A 16497-nucleotide genomic window follows, 5' to 3' on the forward strand; every position below is an offset into this window, starting at 1 on the left:
GAACAGGGCTGGGTTGTTGATGATGTGGTAGCATCGTGTCAGGCTAGTGGGGAACAGGGCTGGGTTGTTGATGATGTGGTAGCACCGTGTCAGGCTAGTGGGGAACAGGGCTGGGTTGTTGATGATGTGGTAGCACCGTGTCAGGTTAGTGGGGAACAGGGCTGGGTTGTTGATGATGTGGTAGCACCGTGTCAGGCTGGTGGGGGAACGGGGCTGGGTTGTTGATGATGTGGTAGCACCGTGTCAGGCTGGTGGGGAACGGGGCTGGGTTGTTGATGATGTGGTAGCACCGTGTCAGGCTAGTGGGGAACAGGGCTGGGTTGTTGATGATGTGGTAGCACCGTGTCAGGCTAGTGGGGGAACGGGGCTGGGTTGTTGATGATGTGGTAGCACCGTGTCAGGCTGGTGGGGAACAGGGCTGGGTCATTGATGATGTGGTAGCACCGTGTCAGGCTGGTGGGGAACAGGGCTGGGTTGTTGATGATGTGGTAGCACCGTGTCAGGCTGGTGGGGAACAGGGCTGGGTTGTTGATGATGTGGAGGGACCGTGTCAGGCTAGTGGGGAACAGGGCTGGGTTGTTGATGATGTGGTAGCACCGTGTCAGGCCACGCCCACCCTGCGAGACCACCCCCACACACCCTGCGAGACCACCCCCACACACCATGGAGACCACACCCACACACACCCTGCGAGACCATCCCCACACACCCTGCGAGACCACGCCCACACACACACACCCTGCGAGACCATCCCCACACTCCCTGCGAGACCACTTCCACACACCATGCGAGACCACTTCCACACACCATGCGAGACCACGCCCCCACACACACCCTGTGAGACCACGCCCACACACCCTGCGAGACCACGCCCACACACCCTGCGAGACCACCCCCACACACCATGGAGACCACACCCACACACACACACCCTGCGAGACCATCCCCACACACCCTGCAAGACCACGCCCACACACCCTGCGAGACCACGCCCACACACACACACCCTGCGAGACCATCCCCACACACCTTGCGAAACCACCCCCACACACCCTGGGAGACCACTAATTTCATCCATCTCTCGTCTGTCACGACATTCTGACAACTCCTCTAGGTCTGGCAACTCCTCTAGTTCTGATAACTCCTCTAGGTCTGGCAACTCCTCTAGGTCTGATAACTCCTCTAGTTCTGGCAACTCCTCTAGGTCGGTCTGACAACTCCTCTAGGTCTGGCAACTCCTCTAGGTCTGACAACTCCTCTAGGTCTGGCAACTCCTATTGTTCTGACAACTCCTCTAAGTCTGGCAACTCCTCTAGGTCGGTCTCACAACTCCTCTAGGTCTGGCAACTCCTCTAGGTCAGACAACTCCACGAGGTCTGACAACTCCTCGAGGTCTGACAACTCCTCTAGTTCTGATAACTCCTCTAGTTCTGGCAACTCCTCTAGGTCGGTCTGACAACTCCTCTAGGTCTGGCAACTCCTCTAGGTCTGATAACTCCTCTAGTTCTGGCAACTCCTCTAGGTCGGTCTGACAACTCCTCTAGGTCTGGCAACTCCTCTAGGTCTGACAACTCCTCTAGGTCTGGCAACTCCTATTGTTCTGACAACTCCTCTAAGTCTGGCAACTCCTCTAGGTCGGTCTGACAACTCCTTTAGGTCTGGCAACTCCTCTAGGTCAGACAACTCCACGAGGTCTGACAACTCCTCGAGGTCTGACAACTCCTCTAGTTCTGATAACTCCTCTAGTTCTGGCAACTCCTCTAGGTCTGACAACTCCTCTAGGTCTGGCAACCCCTCTAGTTCTGGCAACTCCTCTAGTTCTGGCAACTCCTCTAGGTCTGGCAACTCCTCTAGGTCTGGCAACTCCTCTAGTTCTGGCAACTCCTCTAGGTCTGATAACTCCTCTAGTTCTGACAACTCCTCTAGGTCTGACAACTCCTCTAGTTCTGACAACTCCTCTAGTTCTGGCAACTCAACTAGTTCTGACTACTCCTCTAGGTTTGACAACTCCTCTAGTTCTGAAAACTCAACTAGTTCTGACAACTCAACTAGTTCTGACAACTCAACCAGTTCTGACAACTCAACTAGTTCTGGCAACTCAACTAGTTCTGACAACTCCTCTAGTTCTGGCAACTCAACTAGTTCTGGCAACTCCTCTAGTTCTGACATCTCCTCTAGTTCTGGCAACTCAACTAGTTCTGGCAACTCCTCTAGTTCTGGCAACTCCTCTAGCTCTGGCAACATGCTACAATAGATATTAGAAGGAGCAGCATATCCTACTGTCCTGTAAGGCACACTGCTTTGCTTTGTCAAACCTATTGTGTATCTCAGAGACTATATATTGAATTTTTTTTGACTAGAGGAGTATAAAGGAGCATAGCAGCGGGACACGTTCCAGTTTCACTCCTTATCATGAACACTGTTACACCCGTACTGTTAGAGCTCTGCTACAGACAGTTGGTGTATACGTGTTAATGCCAGGGCTGTTGGGCTGTACTCAGTGCAGCTGGACTGTAACGTCTGCTTCCAGCTCACACTCTCAAACACCCCTGAACGCAGCTCACTCTCCAGCCCACTGTCCAGCTCACACCCTCAAACACGTAGATCCCCTGAACGCAGCTCACTATCCAGCCCACTGTCCAGCTCACACTCTCAAACATGTGGATCCCCTGAACGCAGCTCACTCTCCAGCCCACTGTCCAGCTCACACCCTCAAACACGTAGATCCCCTGAACGCAGCTCACTCTCCAGCCCACTGTCCAGCTCACACTCTCAAACACGTAGATCCCCTGAACGCAGCCCACTGTCCAGCACACTGTCCAGCTCACACCCTCAAACACGTAGATCCCCTGAACGCAGCTCACTCTCCAGCCCACTGTCCAGCTCACACTCTCAAACACGTAGATCCCCTGAACGCAGCTCACTCTCCAGCCCACTGTCCAGCTCACACTCTCAAACACGTAGATCCCCTGAACGCAGCCCACTGTCCAGCTCACACTCTCAAACACGTAGATCCCCTGAACGCAGCTCACTCTCCAGCCCACTGTCCAGCTCACACCCTCAAAGAACACAGCACACTCTCCAGATCCCAGTCACCTGAATTCTGATCACCTGTTCACACACCTGTATGTCATTATCACACACTATTTAGTTCAGCTCTTTGCACCCCATCATTGTGAGGTATTGTTTGTTTTGTGACACACTTCTATTCGGAGTGCTGTTTTTCCCCGTAATTTAATCCTCCTGTGTATGATAGTTTTTGGCCTGCCTCACTAACGACACCTTTTTGCCTATTCCCTGCATGTACAGGAGAATTTTGTTCTGACTTAGCGTCAAGCTCGTCATCTCACAACAAAACGGCAACGAGACCAGGGACCGTATTCACAAACAGTCTCAGAGTGCTGATGGGATATAGGATCAGTTTTGCTTCATCACAATGAATAAGGATATTTGGACGAGGGGACCTGATCCTAGATACAGGCCCTCCCACGGCAGGCAAGCAAAACACATATGCGTGCATACACACAAACAGGTTACTACAGTACTTTCAACAATTAAAGAGTATGCACTTGCTCAATAGGCAGGTGACAGAACCAGGGTTACGTCTTACCTGTGCAGCCTGTGGTATGTCCAGAATGGAAAGAGCATTAACACACGAGACATTCTTGGAAGTGTTACCATGTTCATGCAGTTCGAGACGTTGTTAAGCACAGATGTATTTTATTTTACCTTTATTTAACTAGGGCAAGTCAGTTAAGAACAAATTCTTACTTTCAATGACGGCCTAGGAACAGTGGGTTAACTGCCTGTTCAGGGGCAGAACGACAGATTTGTACCTTGTCAGCTCAGGATTTGAACTTGCAACCTTCCGGTTACTAGTCCAACGCTCTAAGCACTATGACAAAATGCCTGAGTTAGCTTCTCTAATATTAGGATGTTTAATATTATGTGTCATACTCTGAGACTTTAAAACACGATGTGGACCAATTAAGACTGTCCAACCACCTGGAAGATGTTCTTGTTCTTCTGGTGAAATGTAGCATTGGCTGGAGAAGATAAAAGAAGATAAATACAATCCACCTGTGTGTAATCAAGTCTCCGTATAAATGCACCTGCACTGTGATAGTCTCAGAGGTCCGTTAAAAGCGCAGAGAGCATCATGAAGAACAAGGAACACACCAGGCAGGTCCGAGATACTGTTGTGAAGAAGTTTAAAGCCGGATTTGGATACAAAAAGATTTCCCAAGCTTTAAACATCCCAAGGAGCACTGTGCAAGCGATAATATTGAAATGGAAGGAGTATCAGACCACTGCAAATCTACCAAGACCTGGCCGTCCCTCTAAACTTTCAGCTCATACAAGGAGAAGACTGATCAGAGATGCAGCCAAGAGGCCCATGATCACTCTGGATGAACTGCAGAGATCTACAGCTGAGGTGGGAGACTCTGTCCATAGGACAACAATCAGTCGTTATATTGCACAAATCTGTCCTTTATGGAAGAGTGGCAAGAAGAAAGCCATTTCTTAAAGATATCCATAAAAAGTGTCGTTTAAAGTTTGCCACAAGCCACCTGGGAGACACACCAAACATGTGGAAGAAGGTGCTCTGGTCAGATGAAACCAAAATTGAACTTTTTGGCAACAATGCAAAACGTTATGTTTGGCGTAAAAGCAACACAGCTCATCACAATGAACACACCATCCCTACTGTCAAACATGGTGGTGGCAGCATCATGGTTTGGGCCTGCTTTTCTTCAGCAAGGACAGGGAAGATGGTTAAAATTGATGGGAAGATGGATGGAGCCAAATACAGGACCATTCTGGAAGAAAACCTGATGGAGTCTGCAAAAGACCTGAGACTGGGACGGAGATTTGTCTTCCAACAAGACAATGATCCAAAACATAAAGCAAAATCTACAATGGAATGGTTCAAAAATAAACATATACAGGTGTTAGAATGGCCAAGTCAAAGTCCAGACCTGAATCCAATCGAGAATCTGTGGAAAGAACTGAAAACTGCTGTTCACAAATGCTCTCCATCCAACCTCACTGAGCTCGAGCTGTTTTGCAAGGAATGGGAAAAAATGTCAGTCTCTCGATGTGCAAAACTGATAGAGACATACCCCAAGCGACTTACAGCTGTAATCGCAGCAAAAGGTGGCGCTACAAAGTATTAACTTAAGGGGGCTGAATAATTTTGCACGCCCAATTTTTCAGTTTTATGATTTGTTAAAAAAGTTTGAAATATCCAATAAATGTCGTTCCACTTCATGATTGTGTCCCACTTGTTGTTGATTCTTCACAAAAAAATACAGTTTTATATCTTTATGTTTGAAGCCTGAAATGTGGCAAAAGGTCTCAAAGTTCAAGGGGGCCGAATACTTTCGCAAGGCACCGTATATTATTATTATTTTTTTTACTTCAATGAAGTCTTGCTCATGTGACAGTCTGTGTGGCACGGAGGGAGGGAGAGGGAAATGATCCAAACCGACTCCCGCTAGATAAACAAACCTGTTCACTTCCATAGGTTCTCTATCATACCATCTGATAGTGGCTGTTTTGACTGCATCAAGTCATTGTAAAGTTAGCCATCTAGCTAAAGTAGCGATGCTAATTGAGACGTCCTTATCTACAACATTTTAGTCATTTAGCAGGACGCTCTAATTCAGAGTGATTTACAGGAGCAGTTAGGATTAAGCGCCTTGTTCAAGGGCACATTGACAGATGTATCACTTAGTCAGCTCGGGGATTCAAACCAGCAACTTTTTGGTTACTGGCCCAACGCTCTTAACCACTAGGCTAGCCGCCATTCATATGAAACAACAGCATACCTGTTGGTTGATTATTGTAGCCTATTCCTTCTCATTTAGACAACTTTATTCCATCATTTTAATTCCATTTTGCATTGATTAGAAATCTCCCTCGCTACACATGGGAGCATGTTTTTTTTTATTTTTTATTTTTTTTAATTTTTTTTATTTTATTTCACCTTTATTTAACCAGGTAGGCTAGTTGAGAACAAGTTCTCATTTTCAACTGCGACCTGGCCAAGATAAGGCATAGCAGTGTGAACAGACAACACAGAGTTACACATGGAGTAATCAATTAACAAGTCAATAACACAGTAGAAAAAAGGGGAGTCTATATATACATTGTGTGCAAAAGGCATGAGAAGGTAGGCAAATAATTACAATTATGCAGATTAACACTGGAGTGATAAATGATCAGATGGTTATGTACAGGTAGAGATATTGGTGTGCAAAAGAGCAGAAAAATAAATAAATAAAAACAGTATGGGGATGAGGTAGGTGAAAATGGGTGGGCTATTTACCAATAGACTATGTACAGCTGCAGCGATCGGTTAGCTGCTCAGATAGCAGATGTTTGAAGTTGGTGAGGGAGATAAAAGTCTCCAACTTCAGCGATTTTTGCAATTCGTTCCAGTCACAGGCAGCAGAGAACTGGAACGAAAGGCGGCCAAATGAGGTGTTGGCTTTAGGGATGATCAGTGAGATACACCTGCTGGAGCGCGTGCTACGGATGGGTGTTGCCATCGTAACCAGTGAACTGAGATAAGGCGGAGCTTTACCTAGCATGGACTTGTAGATGACCTGGAGCCAGTGAACCAGGCAAGGCAGTCATCCGAAAAACCGAGGCTACTGAGTCTGCCGATAAGAATACGGTGATTGACAGAGTCGAAAGCCTTGGCAAGGTCTATGAAGACGGCTGCACAGTACTGTCTTTTATCGATGGCGGTTATGATATCGTTTAGTACCTTGAGCGTGACTGAGGTACACCCGTGACCGGCTCGGAAACCAGATTGCACAGCGGAGAAGGTACGGTGGGATTCAAGATGGTCAGTGACCTGTTTGTTGACTTGGCTTTCGAAGACCTTAGATAGGCAGGGCAGGATGGATATAGGTCTGTAACAGTTTGGGTCCAGGGTGTCGCCCCCTTTGAAGAGGGGGATGACTGCGGCAGCTTTCCAATCCTTGGGGATCTCAGACGATATGAAAGAGAGGTTGAACAGGCTGGTAATAGGGGTTGCGACAATGGCGGCGGATAGTTTCAGGAATAGAGGGTCCAGATTGTCAAGCCCAGCTGATTTGTACGGGTCCAGGTTTTGCAGCTCTTTCAGAACATCTGCTATCTCGATTTGGGTAAAGGAGAACCTGGAGAGGCTTGGGCGAGTAGCTGCGGGGGGGGGGGGGGGGGGGGAGCTGTTGGCCGAGGTTGGAGTAGCCAGGCGGAAGGCATGGCCAGCCGTTGAGAAATGCTTGTTGAAGTTTTCGATAATCATGGATTTATCGGTGGTGACCGTGTTACCTAGCCTCAGTGCAGTGGGCAGCTGGGAGGAGGTGCTCTTGTTCTCCATGGACTTCACAGTGTCCCAGAACTTTTTGGAGTTGGAGCTACAGGATGCAAACTTCTGCCTGAAGAAGTTGGCTTTAGCTTTCCTGACTGACTGTGTGTATTGGTTCCTGACTTCCCTGAACAGTTGCATATCGCGGGGACTATTCGATGTTAGTGCAGTCCGCCACAGGATGTTTTTGTGCTGGTCAAGGGCAGTCAGGTCTGGAGTGAACCAGGGGCTATATCTGTTCTTAGTTCTGCATTTTTTGAACGGAGCATGCTTATCTAAAATGGTGAGGAAGTTACTTTTAAAGAAAGACCAGGCATCCTCAACTGACGGGTTGAGGTCAATGTCCTTCCAGGATACCCGGGCCAGGTCGATTAGAAAGGCCTGCTCACAGAAGTGTTTTAGGGAGCGTTTGACAGTGATGAGGGGTGGTCGTTTGACTGCGGCTCCGTAGCGGATACAGGCAATGAGGCAGTGATCGCTGAGATCCTGGTTGTAGACAGCAGAGGTGTATTTGGAGGGCCAGTTGGTCAGGATGACGTCAATGAGGGTGCCCTTGTTTACAGAGTTAGGGTTGTACCTGGTGGGTTCCTTGATGATTTGAGTGAGATTGAGGGCATCTAGCTTAGATTGTAGGACTGCCGTGTGACTGTAGTGCCGCTGTGATTGACCGGTAACAACAACAAGCTACACGTGTGATGTCATAAAAACTCATAAAACTGTTTAATTAACATTCAGAATGTAATGCTCAATCCTTGTAGGCCATGTAGCAATGTCACATATATAATTACATTTTAGACATAGGCCTATATTTTTTCTTCTCAAAAATGAATAGTCTCCCAAGTAATCGAGTAGCAATGTCCCGGAATAACAGTGCCATATGTAAGACAATTTCCCATTGGCTTTTAATATTGGGGACTTTTTGTGTTTGCATTAGAGCGGGGCGATAGGGGCAAAAATCCATTTCACGATAAATTGACTGAATTATCACGATAAATTGACTGAATTATCACGATAAATTGACTGAATTAGCACGATAAATTGACTGAATTATCACGATAAATTGACTGAATTATCACGATAAATTGACTGAATTATCACGATAAATTGACTGAATTATCACGATAAATTGACTGAATTATCACGATAAATTGACTGAATTATCACGATAAATTGACTGAATTATCACGATAAATTGACTGAATTATCACGATAACGATACATTGAACGGTACATTATTGACATTAATATGCAACACAACACTGTTAAATTTAAAAAAAAAACATTTTATATGACCCTTAAACCTACTAATACTACTTTAGAAGTTGTCCCATCAACAATCACCCATATTAGCAAAAGTTTTTTCATTTTCAACTTCACATTTCTCTCGTAGGTTATTTATTGTAATGAACGATATCAGCAAAATGTCCAAAATACGTTTTCTCCTTTTCATTACGGCTCTCTCTTGTCCCTCTACAGCAAACAGATTGTGAGCAATACGTTTTGGGAAAAATTTATTCGCAATAATAAAAAAAAAGTTACAAATACTAACGAACCGCAATACATATTGGTATCGGGAACTCCGTATCGTGACATTATAGAATGGTGAGGTCCCTGGCACTTCCCAGGCCTAGATAGGATCTTGTCTGTTAGTAGTTTTGTTTGATTATTTGGTTGAACACCTGATATGGTCCAGACTCCAAACAACAACATACACTGTACAGAACTAGCAGGACGTCAGGCAAAACGCTTAATAAAACAACACAGAACAACATAAACAGAGGAGTGTAAACAGTGTTTTTACATAACAGTTACTTTAGAGTAACACATACGCATCCATTTCAACCCGGGGTTACATTACCTTCTAAACATTGGGCGAACCACTTTTCCACAATTCAAGCTACAAAACACAAGGGGGAAAATGTTTAATCAATGACGATACCGTTTAGTCTATAAGAGATTGCCTAGAGCAGGGATGGGCAACGCCAGTCCTCGGGAACAGTTGGGCGTGCGACAGTTGGACCCTGCTATTTCATACCTTAACACGCATTGAAACCAGGGGTTGGAACCAAAACTGTTTACCAATAGTTTAGTTCTGAACGGAACCATTATTTTCTTTAGTTCCGTTCCACTGTTTCCGACCAGCAAAATAAAGTTATGAACATGGTTCCAACCAAAATAAAAGTACTCATTTATATCGGTCCTTTCTGTTTTTGTAAATGTTTCTTTTACATTTAGCTCAACATTAAATTACTTCACCAATCAGGCAGCACGGATAGAGCAGCTCGCTATGGAGGGGGCAAACTATAGCTCAGTGTTGTAGCTCAGTCCAGTAGCTCAGTCCTGTAGCTCAATCCTGTAGCTCAGTGTTGTAGCTCAGTCCTGTAGCTCAGTGTTGTAGCTCAGTCCTGTAGCTCAGTGTTGTAGCTCAGTGTTGTAGCTCAGTCCTGTAGCTCAGTCCTGTAGCTCAGTCCTGTAGCTCAGTCCTGTAGCTCAGTCCTGTAGCTCAGTGTTGTAGCTCAGTCCTATAGCTCAGTGTTGTAGCTCAGTGTTGTAGCTCAGTCCTGTAGCTCAGTCCTGTAGCTCAGTCCTGTAGCTCAGTCCTGTAGCTCAGTCCTGTAGCTCAGTGTTGTAACTCAGTCCTGTAGCTCAGTCCTGTAGCTCAGTCCTGTAGCTCAGTCCTGTAGCTCAGTGTTGTAGCTCAGTGTTGTAGCTCAGTGTTGTAGCTCAGTCCTGTAGCTCAGTGTTGTAGCTCAGTCCTGCAGCTCAGTCCTGCAGCTCAGTGTTGTAGCTCAGTCCTAGAGCTCAGTGTTGTAGCTCAGTGTTGTAGCTCAGTGTTGTAGCTCAGTCCTGTAGCTCAGTCCTGTAACTCAGTCCTGTAGCCCAGTCCTGTAGCTCAGTCCTGTAGCTCAGTCCTGTAACTCAGTCCTGTAGCTCAGTCCTGTAACTCAGTCCTGTAACTCAGTCCTGTAGCTCAGTCCTGTAGCTCAGTCCTGTAGCTCAGTCCTGCAGCTTAGTGCTTTAGTTCGGTGAGTTGTTTACACTGCGTGATGGAAAGACCAGTCTTGAGCGCGAGATGAAATTTACATTTTGCGGATGGGACGATCGAGGGAGAGTGAAGGAGGAAGCGTGGCTTGAAGTGCTGGGCATCTTCTGACAACATGCATTATTTGAATTGGGCCCACAGATTTATACCAACTGAGGAGAGGCTTCAATGGATGAACTTTAAATGTCTTTGAACTTCAGAATTGGCTTAACGTTGGACCAGAGAAGCTAGTTAGCTAACAAGCTGGTGTGTGCAGAGCGGCACCTGCATTAAAAACATGTCTCATCTTTTTGTAGTTAATAAATCCAATGTGAAATGTGGTAACTATACTATCCCTAAGTAGCATTGAAAAAATGAATTCCTTCTTCCCTCATTAAAAATCTCCCTCCCCATCTTCTGAATCACACTGGTAATGTCAGTACGCTACAGCTAAGCTTCAGAGGGGCATACATGATTTTCATCTGGCAAGCAGACACTAGGAGAAGTTTCTGATTGACAGAGAAAGGGCTTTGCATAGGCTCTTTGTTGTGTTGTATTGTTGGACTGGAAAAAATGCCCAAAAAGTAAAATAAAGTCATTAACCGGTTCGCATGCTTTTAAAATAACAGTTGTGTTCCGGAACAGCATAGATCACTTTCGTTCCTAATTCTGTTTCTGTTCCTTGAAAAATGTTATTTTCAGGTTTTCGGGTTCTGTTCCCTGAACTGGTTCCAACAACTGGTAGAAATCACAAGCAGACCACATAATGCCTCCAGTTGTTGTTTTCTCCATTCATGTTGGAAGATGGAGAAATGATAGTAATATCACAATCAATATTGGACTGTGGCCCTGGCAGTTTGATAGTTAAGTGTGAATTGTATTTTCTTTCGGGAAAAGGTAGGATTTTTCCACATTTGTAATGGCATTGGTTTGAACATGAACTCAAACAACTAGTTTGAACAGTTGCAACAAGAACGCCCAGAATTCGGAAGGAGACTGAAACTGGATTAAGACAACTTCTGTCGAGGTGAGGTTGAAATAGCACAGGAGTCTATATCAAGGTAGTATGAATCTTCCTCTACTTTAAACAGCTGCTTGTGGGGGTTGTGAAATTTAACATGCTATAGGACAGTGCTTCTCAACGCAGTCATCAGGGGCTTGAAAGGGTTGTTGAATTGGATGGGTTTGTGTTGGAATAGAGCAGATATATGGAATGACAGGTTGTTTCCCGAGAACTGGCTTGTGAACATGTTCTAGGAGGGACATCTATCAGGGGGCCAGTGCTGACCTTAGCTGGCAGGTAAGTTGAGCTATGAGGTATGAAGAGGGCCCAGAGCTCTGAAAGGATTAGATAGGTTCAAGCAATATAGCACATTACTTCACCTCTCTTTCTGAACGGCTGGGTGGAGTCACACTGATTTACACCTATCAAATCATTTCAGGTCTACAAGAGTGCCTAGGGGGGCAGAGTTATGGGGTCGATTTGGTGCCTACCGCTCTCTCTCTCTTCAGTGGATTTGGGCGTACCGCTCTCTCTCTTCAGTGGATTTGTGCGTACCGCTCTCTCTCTTCAGTGGATTTGGGCGTAACGCTCTCTCTCTCTTCAGTTGATTTGGGCGTACCGCTCTCTCTCTCTTCAGTAGATTTGGGCGTACCGCTCTCTCTCTTCAGTAGATTTGGGCATACCGCTCTCTCTCTTCAGTGGATTTGGGCATACCGCTCTCTCTCTTCAGTGGATTTGGGCATACCGCTCTCTCTCTTCAGTGGATTTGGGTATACCGCTCTCTCTCTTCAGTGGATTTGGGCATACCGCTCTCTCTCTTCAGTGGATTTGGCATACCGCTCTCTCTCTTCAGTGGATTTGGGCGTACCGCTCTCTCTCTTCAGTGGATTTGGGCTTACCGCTCTCTCTCTTCATTGGATTTGGGCGTACCGCTATCTCTCTTCAGTGGATTTGAACACACAGGAGAGAGAATACCTGTCTCAACTAAAATCTTTACTGCATGGCCATAGGTTGAGTTGAGAGTAGGGACTGAAGGCTGAATGTTGTACTGGCCCAGGGAAGGCTGAACGTTGTACTGGCCCAGGGAAGGCTGAACGTTGTACTGGCCCAGGGAAGGCTGAAGGTTGTACTGGCCCAGGGAAGGCTGAACGTTGTACTGGCCCAGGGAAGGCTGAGCGTTGTACTGGCCCAGGGAAGGCTGAGAGTGGGAACTGAACGTTGTACTGGTTGTAGGGAATGCTGAGAGTGGAGAAACTGAAGGGTCAAGGTGATCATTCATTAAGCTAATAAGCATGTTTCCTGAGGTGTACAGGGCTCTAAAGTGCGACCAATTAACTTAAATACACTACATGCCTAACTACACTACATGACCAAAAGTATGTGGACACCTGCTTGTCGAACATCTCATTCTAAAATCATGTGCATTAATATGGAGTTGGTCCACCCTTTTGCTGCTACAACAGCCTCCACTATTCTGGGAAGGCTTTCCACTAGATGTTGGTACATTACAACTATAACAGCCTCCACTATTCTGGGAAGGCTTTCCACTAGATGTTGGTACATTGCTGCTACAACAGCCTCCACTATTCTGGGAAGGCTTTCCACTAGATGTTGGTACATTGCAACTATAACAGCCTCCACTATTCTGGGAAGGCTTTCCACTAGATGTTGGTACATTGCAACTATAACAGCCTCCACTATTCTGGGAAGGATTTCCACTAGATGTAGGAACATTGCAACTATAACAGCCTCCACTATTCTGGGAAGGCTTTCCACTAGATGTTGGTATATTGCTGCTACAACAGCCTACACTCTTCTGGGAAGGCTTTCCACTAGATGTTGGAACATTACTGTGGGGACTAGCTTCCATTCAGCCTCAAGAGCATTAGTGAAGTCGGGCACTGATGTTGGGCGATTAGACCTGGCTTGCAGTCAGCGTTCCAATTCATCCCAAAGGTGTTCGATGGGGTTGAGGTCAGGGCTCTGTGCAGGACAGTCAAATTCTTCCACACTGATCTCAACAAACAATTTCCGTATTTATTTATTTAACCTTTATTTAACTAGGCAAGTCAGTTATGAGCAAATTCTTATTTACAATGATGGCTTCCTAGGTATGGACCTCACTTCATGCTGAAACAGGAAACGGTCTTCCCCAAACTGTTGCAACGAAGTTGGAAGCACAGAATCGTCTAGAATGTCATTGTATGCTGTAGCGTTATGATTTCCCTTCATTGGAAGTAGGGAGCCTAGCCCGAAACATGAAAAACAGCCCCAAAACATTATTCCTCCTCCACCAAATTTTACGGTTGGTACTATGCATTCGGGCAGGTAGCGTTTTTCGGGCATCCTCCAAACCCAGATTTGTCCCTCGGACTGTCTGCGATTTATTTAGAATTCAAGGCACACTTAACCAGCATGGCTACCACAACATTCTGCAGCAAGGAAAAGCAGCCAAGAAGCGCTCAGCATATGTGGGAACACCTTCAAGACTGTTGGAAAAGCATTCCAGGTGAAGCTGGTTGAGAGAATGCCAAGAGTGTGCAAAGCTGTCATCGCGGCAAAGGGTGGCTATTTGAAGAATCTAAAATATAAAATATATTTTGATTTGTTTAACACTTATTTAGTTACTACATGATTCCTTATGTGCTATTTCATAGTTTTGATGTCTTCACTATTATTCTACAATAAAAAATAAAGGAAAACCCTGGAATGAGTAGGTGTGTCCAAACTTTTGACTGGTACTGTATATAGTGTATGTAGCTGTGCGACCTGGAATTTGTGAAGGATTCCAGTTTAACCCCTCACATATTTTTCATTGTGCTCCTAAATGTCTTTTGTGTGCGTCTACATTTTTCTACGTAGGGGCACACGTAGTCATTGTAAAAACAAAAGGGGGACAGAGTAGAACCCTGGTGTAGTAGGAGGCTTTTGGAGATAGATGGAGGAGCAAGGAAGGAGAGTGGTTTTCTCTGCAACTTTGTCCCCAGGCTAATTGCTACTGCGTATAGTTGGACAGAGAGAGAGAGAACCAACTGTTGGATCAGACTACTGTATCTCATGTGAAACTGTGAATGGTTAAGGGGACTGATTATGAGAATGGCGGGAGACTAGGAACCAGGGGCCAATGGTTCACAATCACATGCCCCCTCTCAGGAGCCAATAAGCCAAGGGCCTAGCTAGAGGTGGGTTATGCAACTGAGAGTGAAAGGGCTTAAACTCAGGCCAAAGAAAGCCAATGGTAACATGTGCCCCTCAGAGGTGAGTAGCTGTGGTTGAGAAGAACAGGACGGAAAAGGGCTCAAACTCTAACCCTGTCTCCGTATCTGATGGGTAGAAGAAGAAGGAGGAGGCTTGATTCTCAAGTGCAGCACAATGCACGCGCCAGGGAATCAGCAGACCTGCAGATGCTTCCTCGGTCACAATGTCTTTTCTATTCAGAACCTCATCTACCCACAACCTTTGTAAACATGTTTATAACTAACCTATGCACCAATACTGGGAAGAAAACATCAGGCGCATTTTATACATACTCCAACCATTACAAATAACTGACATTGATGAACCTTGTAATCTCATCAGAGGAAAGAAGAAGACTGTTCATTTAAAACTATTTTCTGTTAAAGTGCCAATTGTGGGACAATGAGGAGAGAAACAGAAGAAGCATTCAACTCATGAAAGGGAAACTTGTAAATAGAGAAATGTTGGTCGCCATAACTAATACTGAATGCATGGAAAGAGAACGTCCTAGAGTTCCTACGACGATCTGACTGCATAGCTCAGAAACGCTGCCTGGTGGCATTCTGAAGAGCAAAATGAAGAGACTCACTGTTCGTTGACGACAAAGATGCAGTTGTCTTGTGAGGGACAGCCCGAGACAGGATGCTTGCAGGTCACCTTCCGCTCATTGTGGCTAGAGAGAGAGAGAGAGGAAAAGAGAGGGAGGAAAAGAGAGAGAGAGGGAACAGAGAGGGAGAGAGAAAATGTTAGAACAGAATAGCCTCTTTAGACCCGTCAATAACCAATATGTCCACCTGTCATCTCTCTCTATCCCTCCTCTGTCATCTCTCTCTATCCCTCCTCTGTCATCTCTCTCTATCCCTCCTCTGTCATCTCTCTCTATCCCTCCTCTGTCATCTCTCTCTATCCCTCCTCTGTCATCTCTCTCTATCCCTCCTCTGTCATCTCTCTCTATCCCTCCTCTGTCATCTCTCTCTATCCCTCCTCTGTCATCTCTCTCTATCCCTCCTCTGTCATCTCTCTCTATCCCTCCTCTGTCATCTCTCTCTATCCCTCCTCTGTCATCTCTCTCTATCCCTCCTCTGTCATCTCTCTAGCCGAGGACCCCTGAAGAGTGGATGAATAGACTTGCAAGTGACCGTGAAATCCCTATCCCTCAGTCCCTCAATCCCTACATCCCCACAGCCTCCCAAAAGCTGAAGACAGGACATTATTTTTTCGTGGGGAAAATGTGCACGGTTGAGAATGAGGTTAGGACTGCTTTAACCTTTATACTGATTTTGCCAGGAGAGTAGAGCCCAGGTCACATTCTGTCCCTTTAACACGAGGTTAGGGTATGAAATGGGAGTCGACAGCTTGAGATTCAAGACAGTGTAGACAGTCATTTTATGGGGCAACCTGATCACACTGTGCTGTGCTAGTCAGGGAATGTATCAGTGTGGTGAAAGCTCAAAATCCACACCACTCTGCGGCACAATGGCACCCACACACACGCATGCAATGGCACACACACACCGGCACCCACACACCGGCACCCACACACCGGTAACCACACACCGGCACCCACACACCGGTACCCACACACCGGCACCCACACACCGGCACCCACACACCGGCACCCACACACACGCATGCAATGACACCCACACACCGGCACCCACACACCGGCACCCACACACCGGCACCCACACACACGCATGCAATGACACCCACACACCGGCACCCACACACCGGCACCCACACACACGCATGCAATGACACCCACACACCGGCACCCACACACCGGCACCCACACACACGCATGCAATGACACCCACACACCGGCACCCACACACCGGTACCCACACACCGGCACCCACACACCGGCACCCA

At 46.3% G+C, this 16497-nt stretch overlaps 1 protein-coding gene across 9 annotated transcripts in view; it reads right to left on the reverse strand.

Annotated features, from left to right (window-relative positions):
* LOC110500541 (pleckstrin homology domain-containing family A member 5) overlaps positions 1-16497 on the reverse strand; it is a 250977-nt gene that overhangs the window by 112988 nt on the left and 121492 nt on the right. For all 9 annotated transcript variants that reach the window (XM_036960116.2, XM_090213271.1, XM_090213269.1 and 6 more), the window contains one exon: positions 15215-15298. In XM_036960116.2, the coding sequence (XP_036816011.2) occupies positions 15215-15298 (84 nt within the window). The remainder of the gene's footprint in view (positions 1-15214; positions 15299-16497) is intronic.

This window comes from Oncorhynchus mykiss, chromosome 2 (assembly GCF_057628025.1).
Source record: "Oncorhynchus mykiss isolate SJ-2025 chromosome 2, ASM5762802v1, whole genome shotgun sequence".
Classification (NCBI taxonomy): Eukaryota; Metazoa; Chordata; class Actinopteri; order Salmoniformes; family Salmonidae; genus Oncorhynchus; species Oncorhynchus mykiss.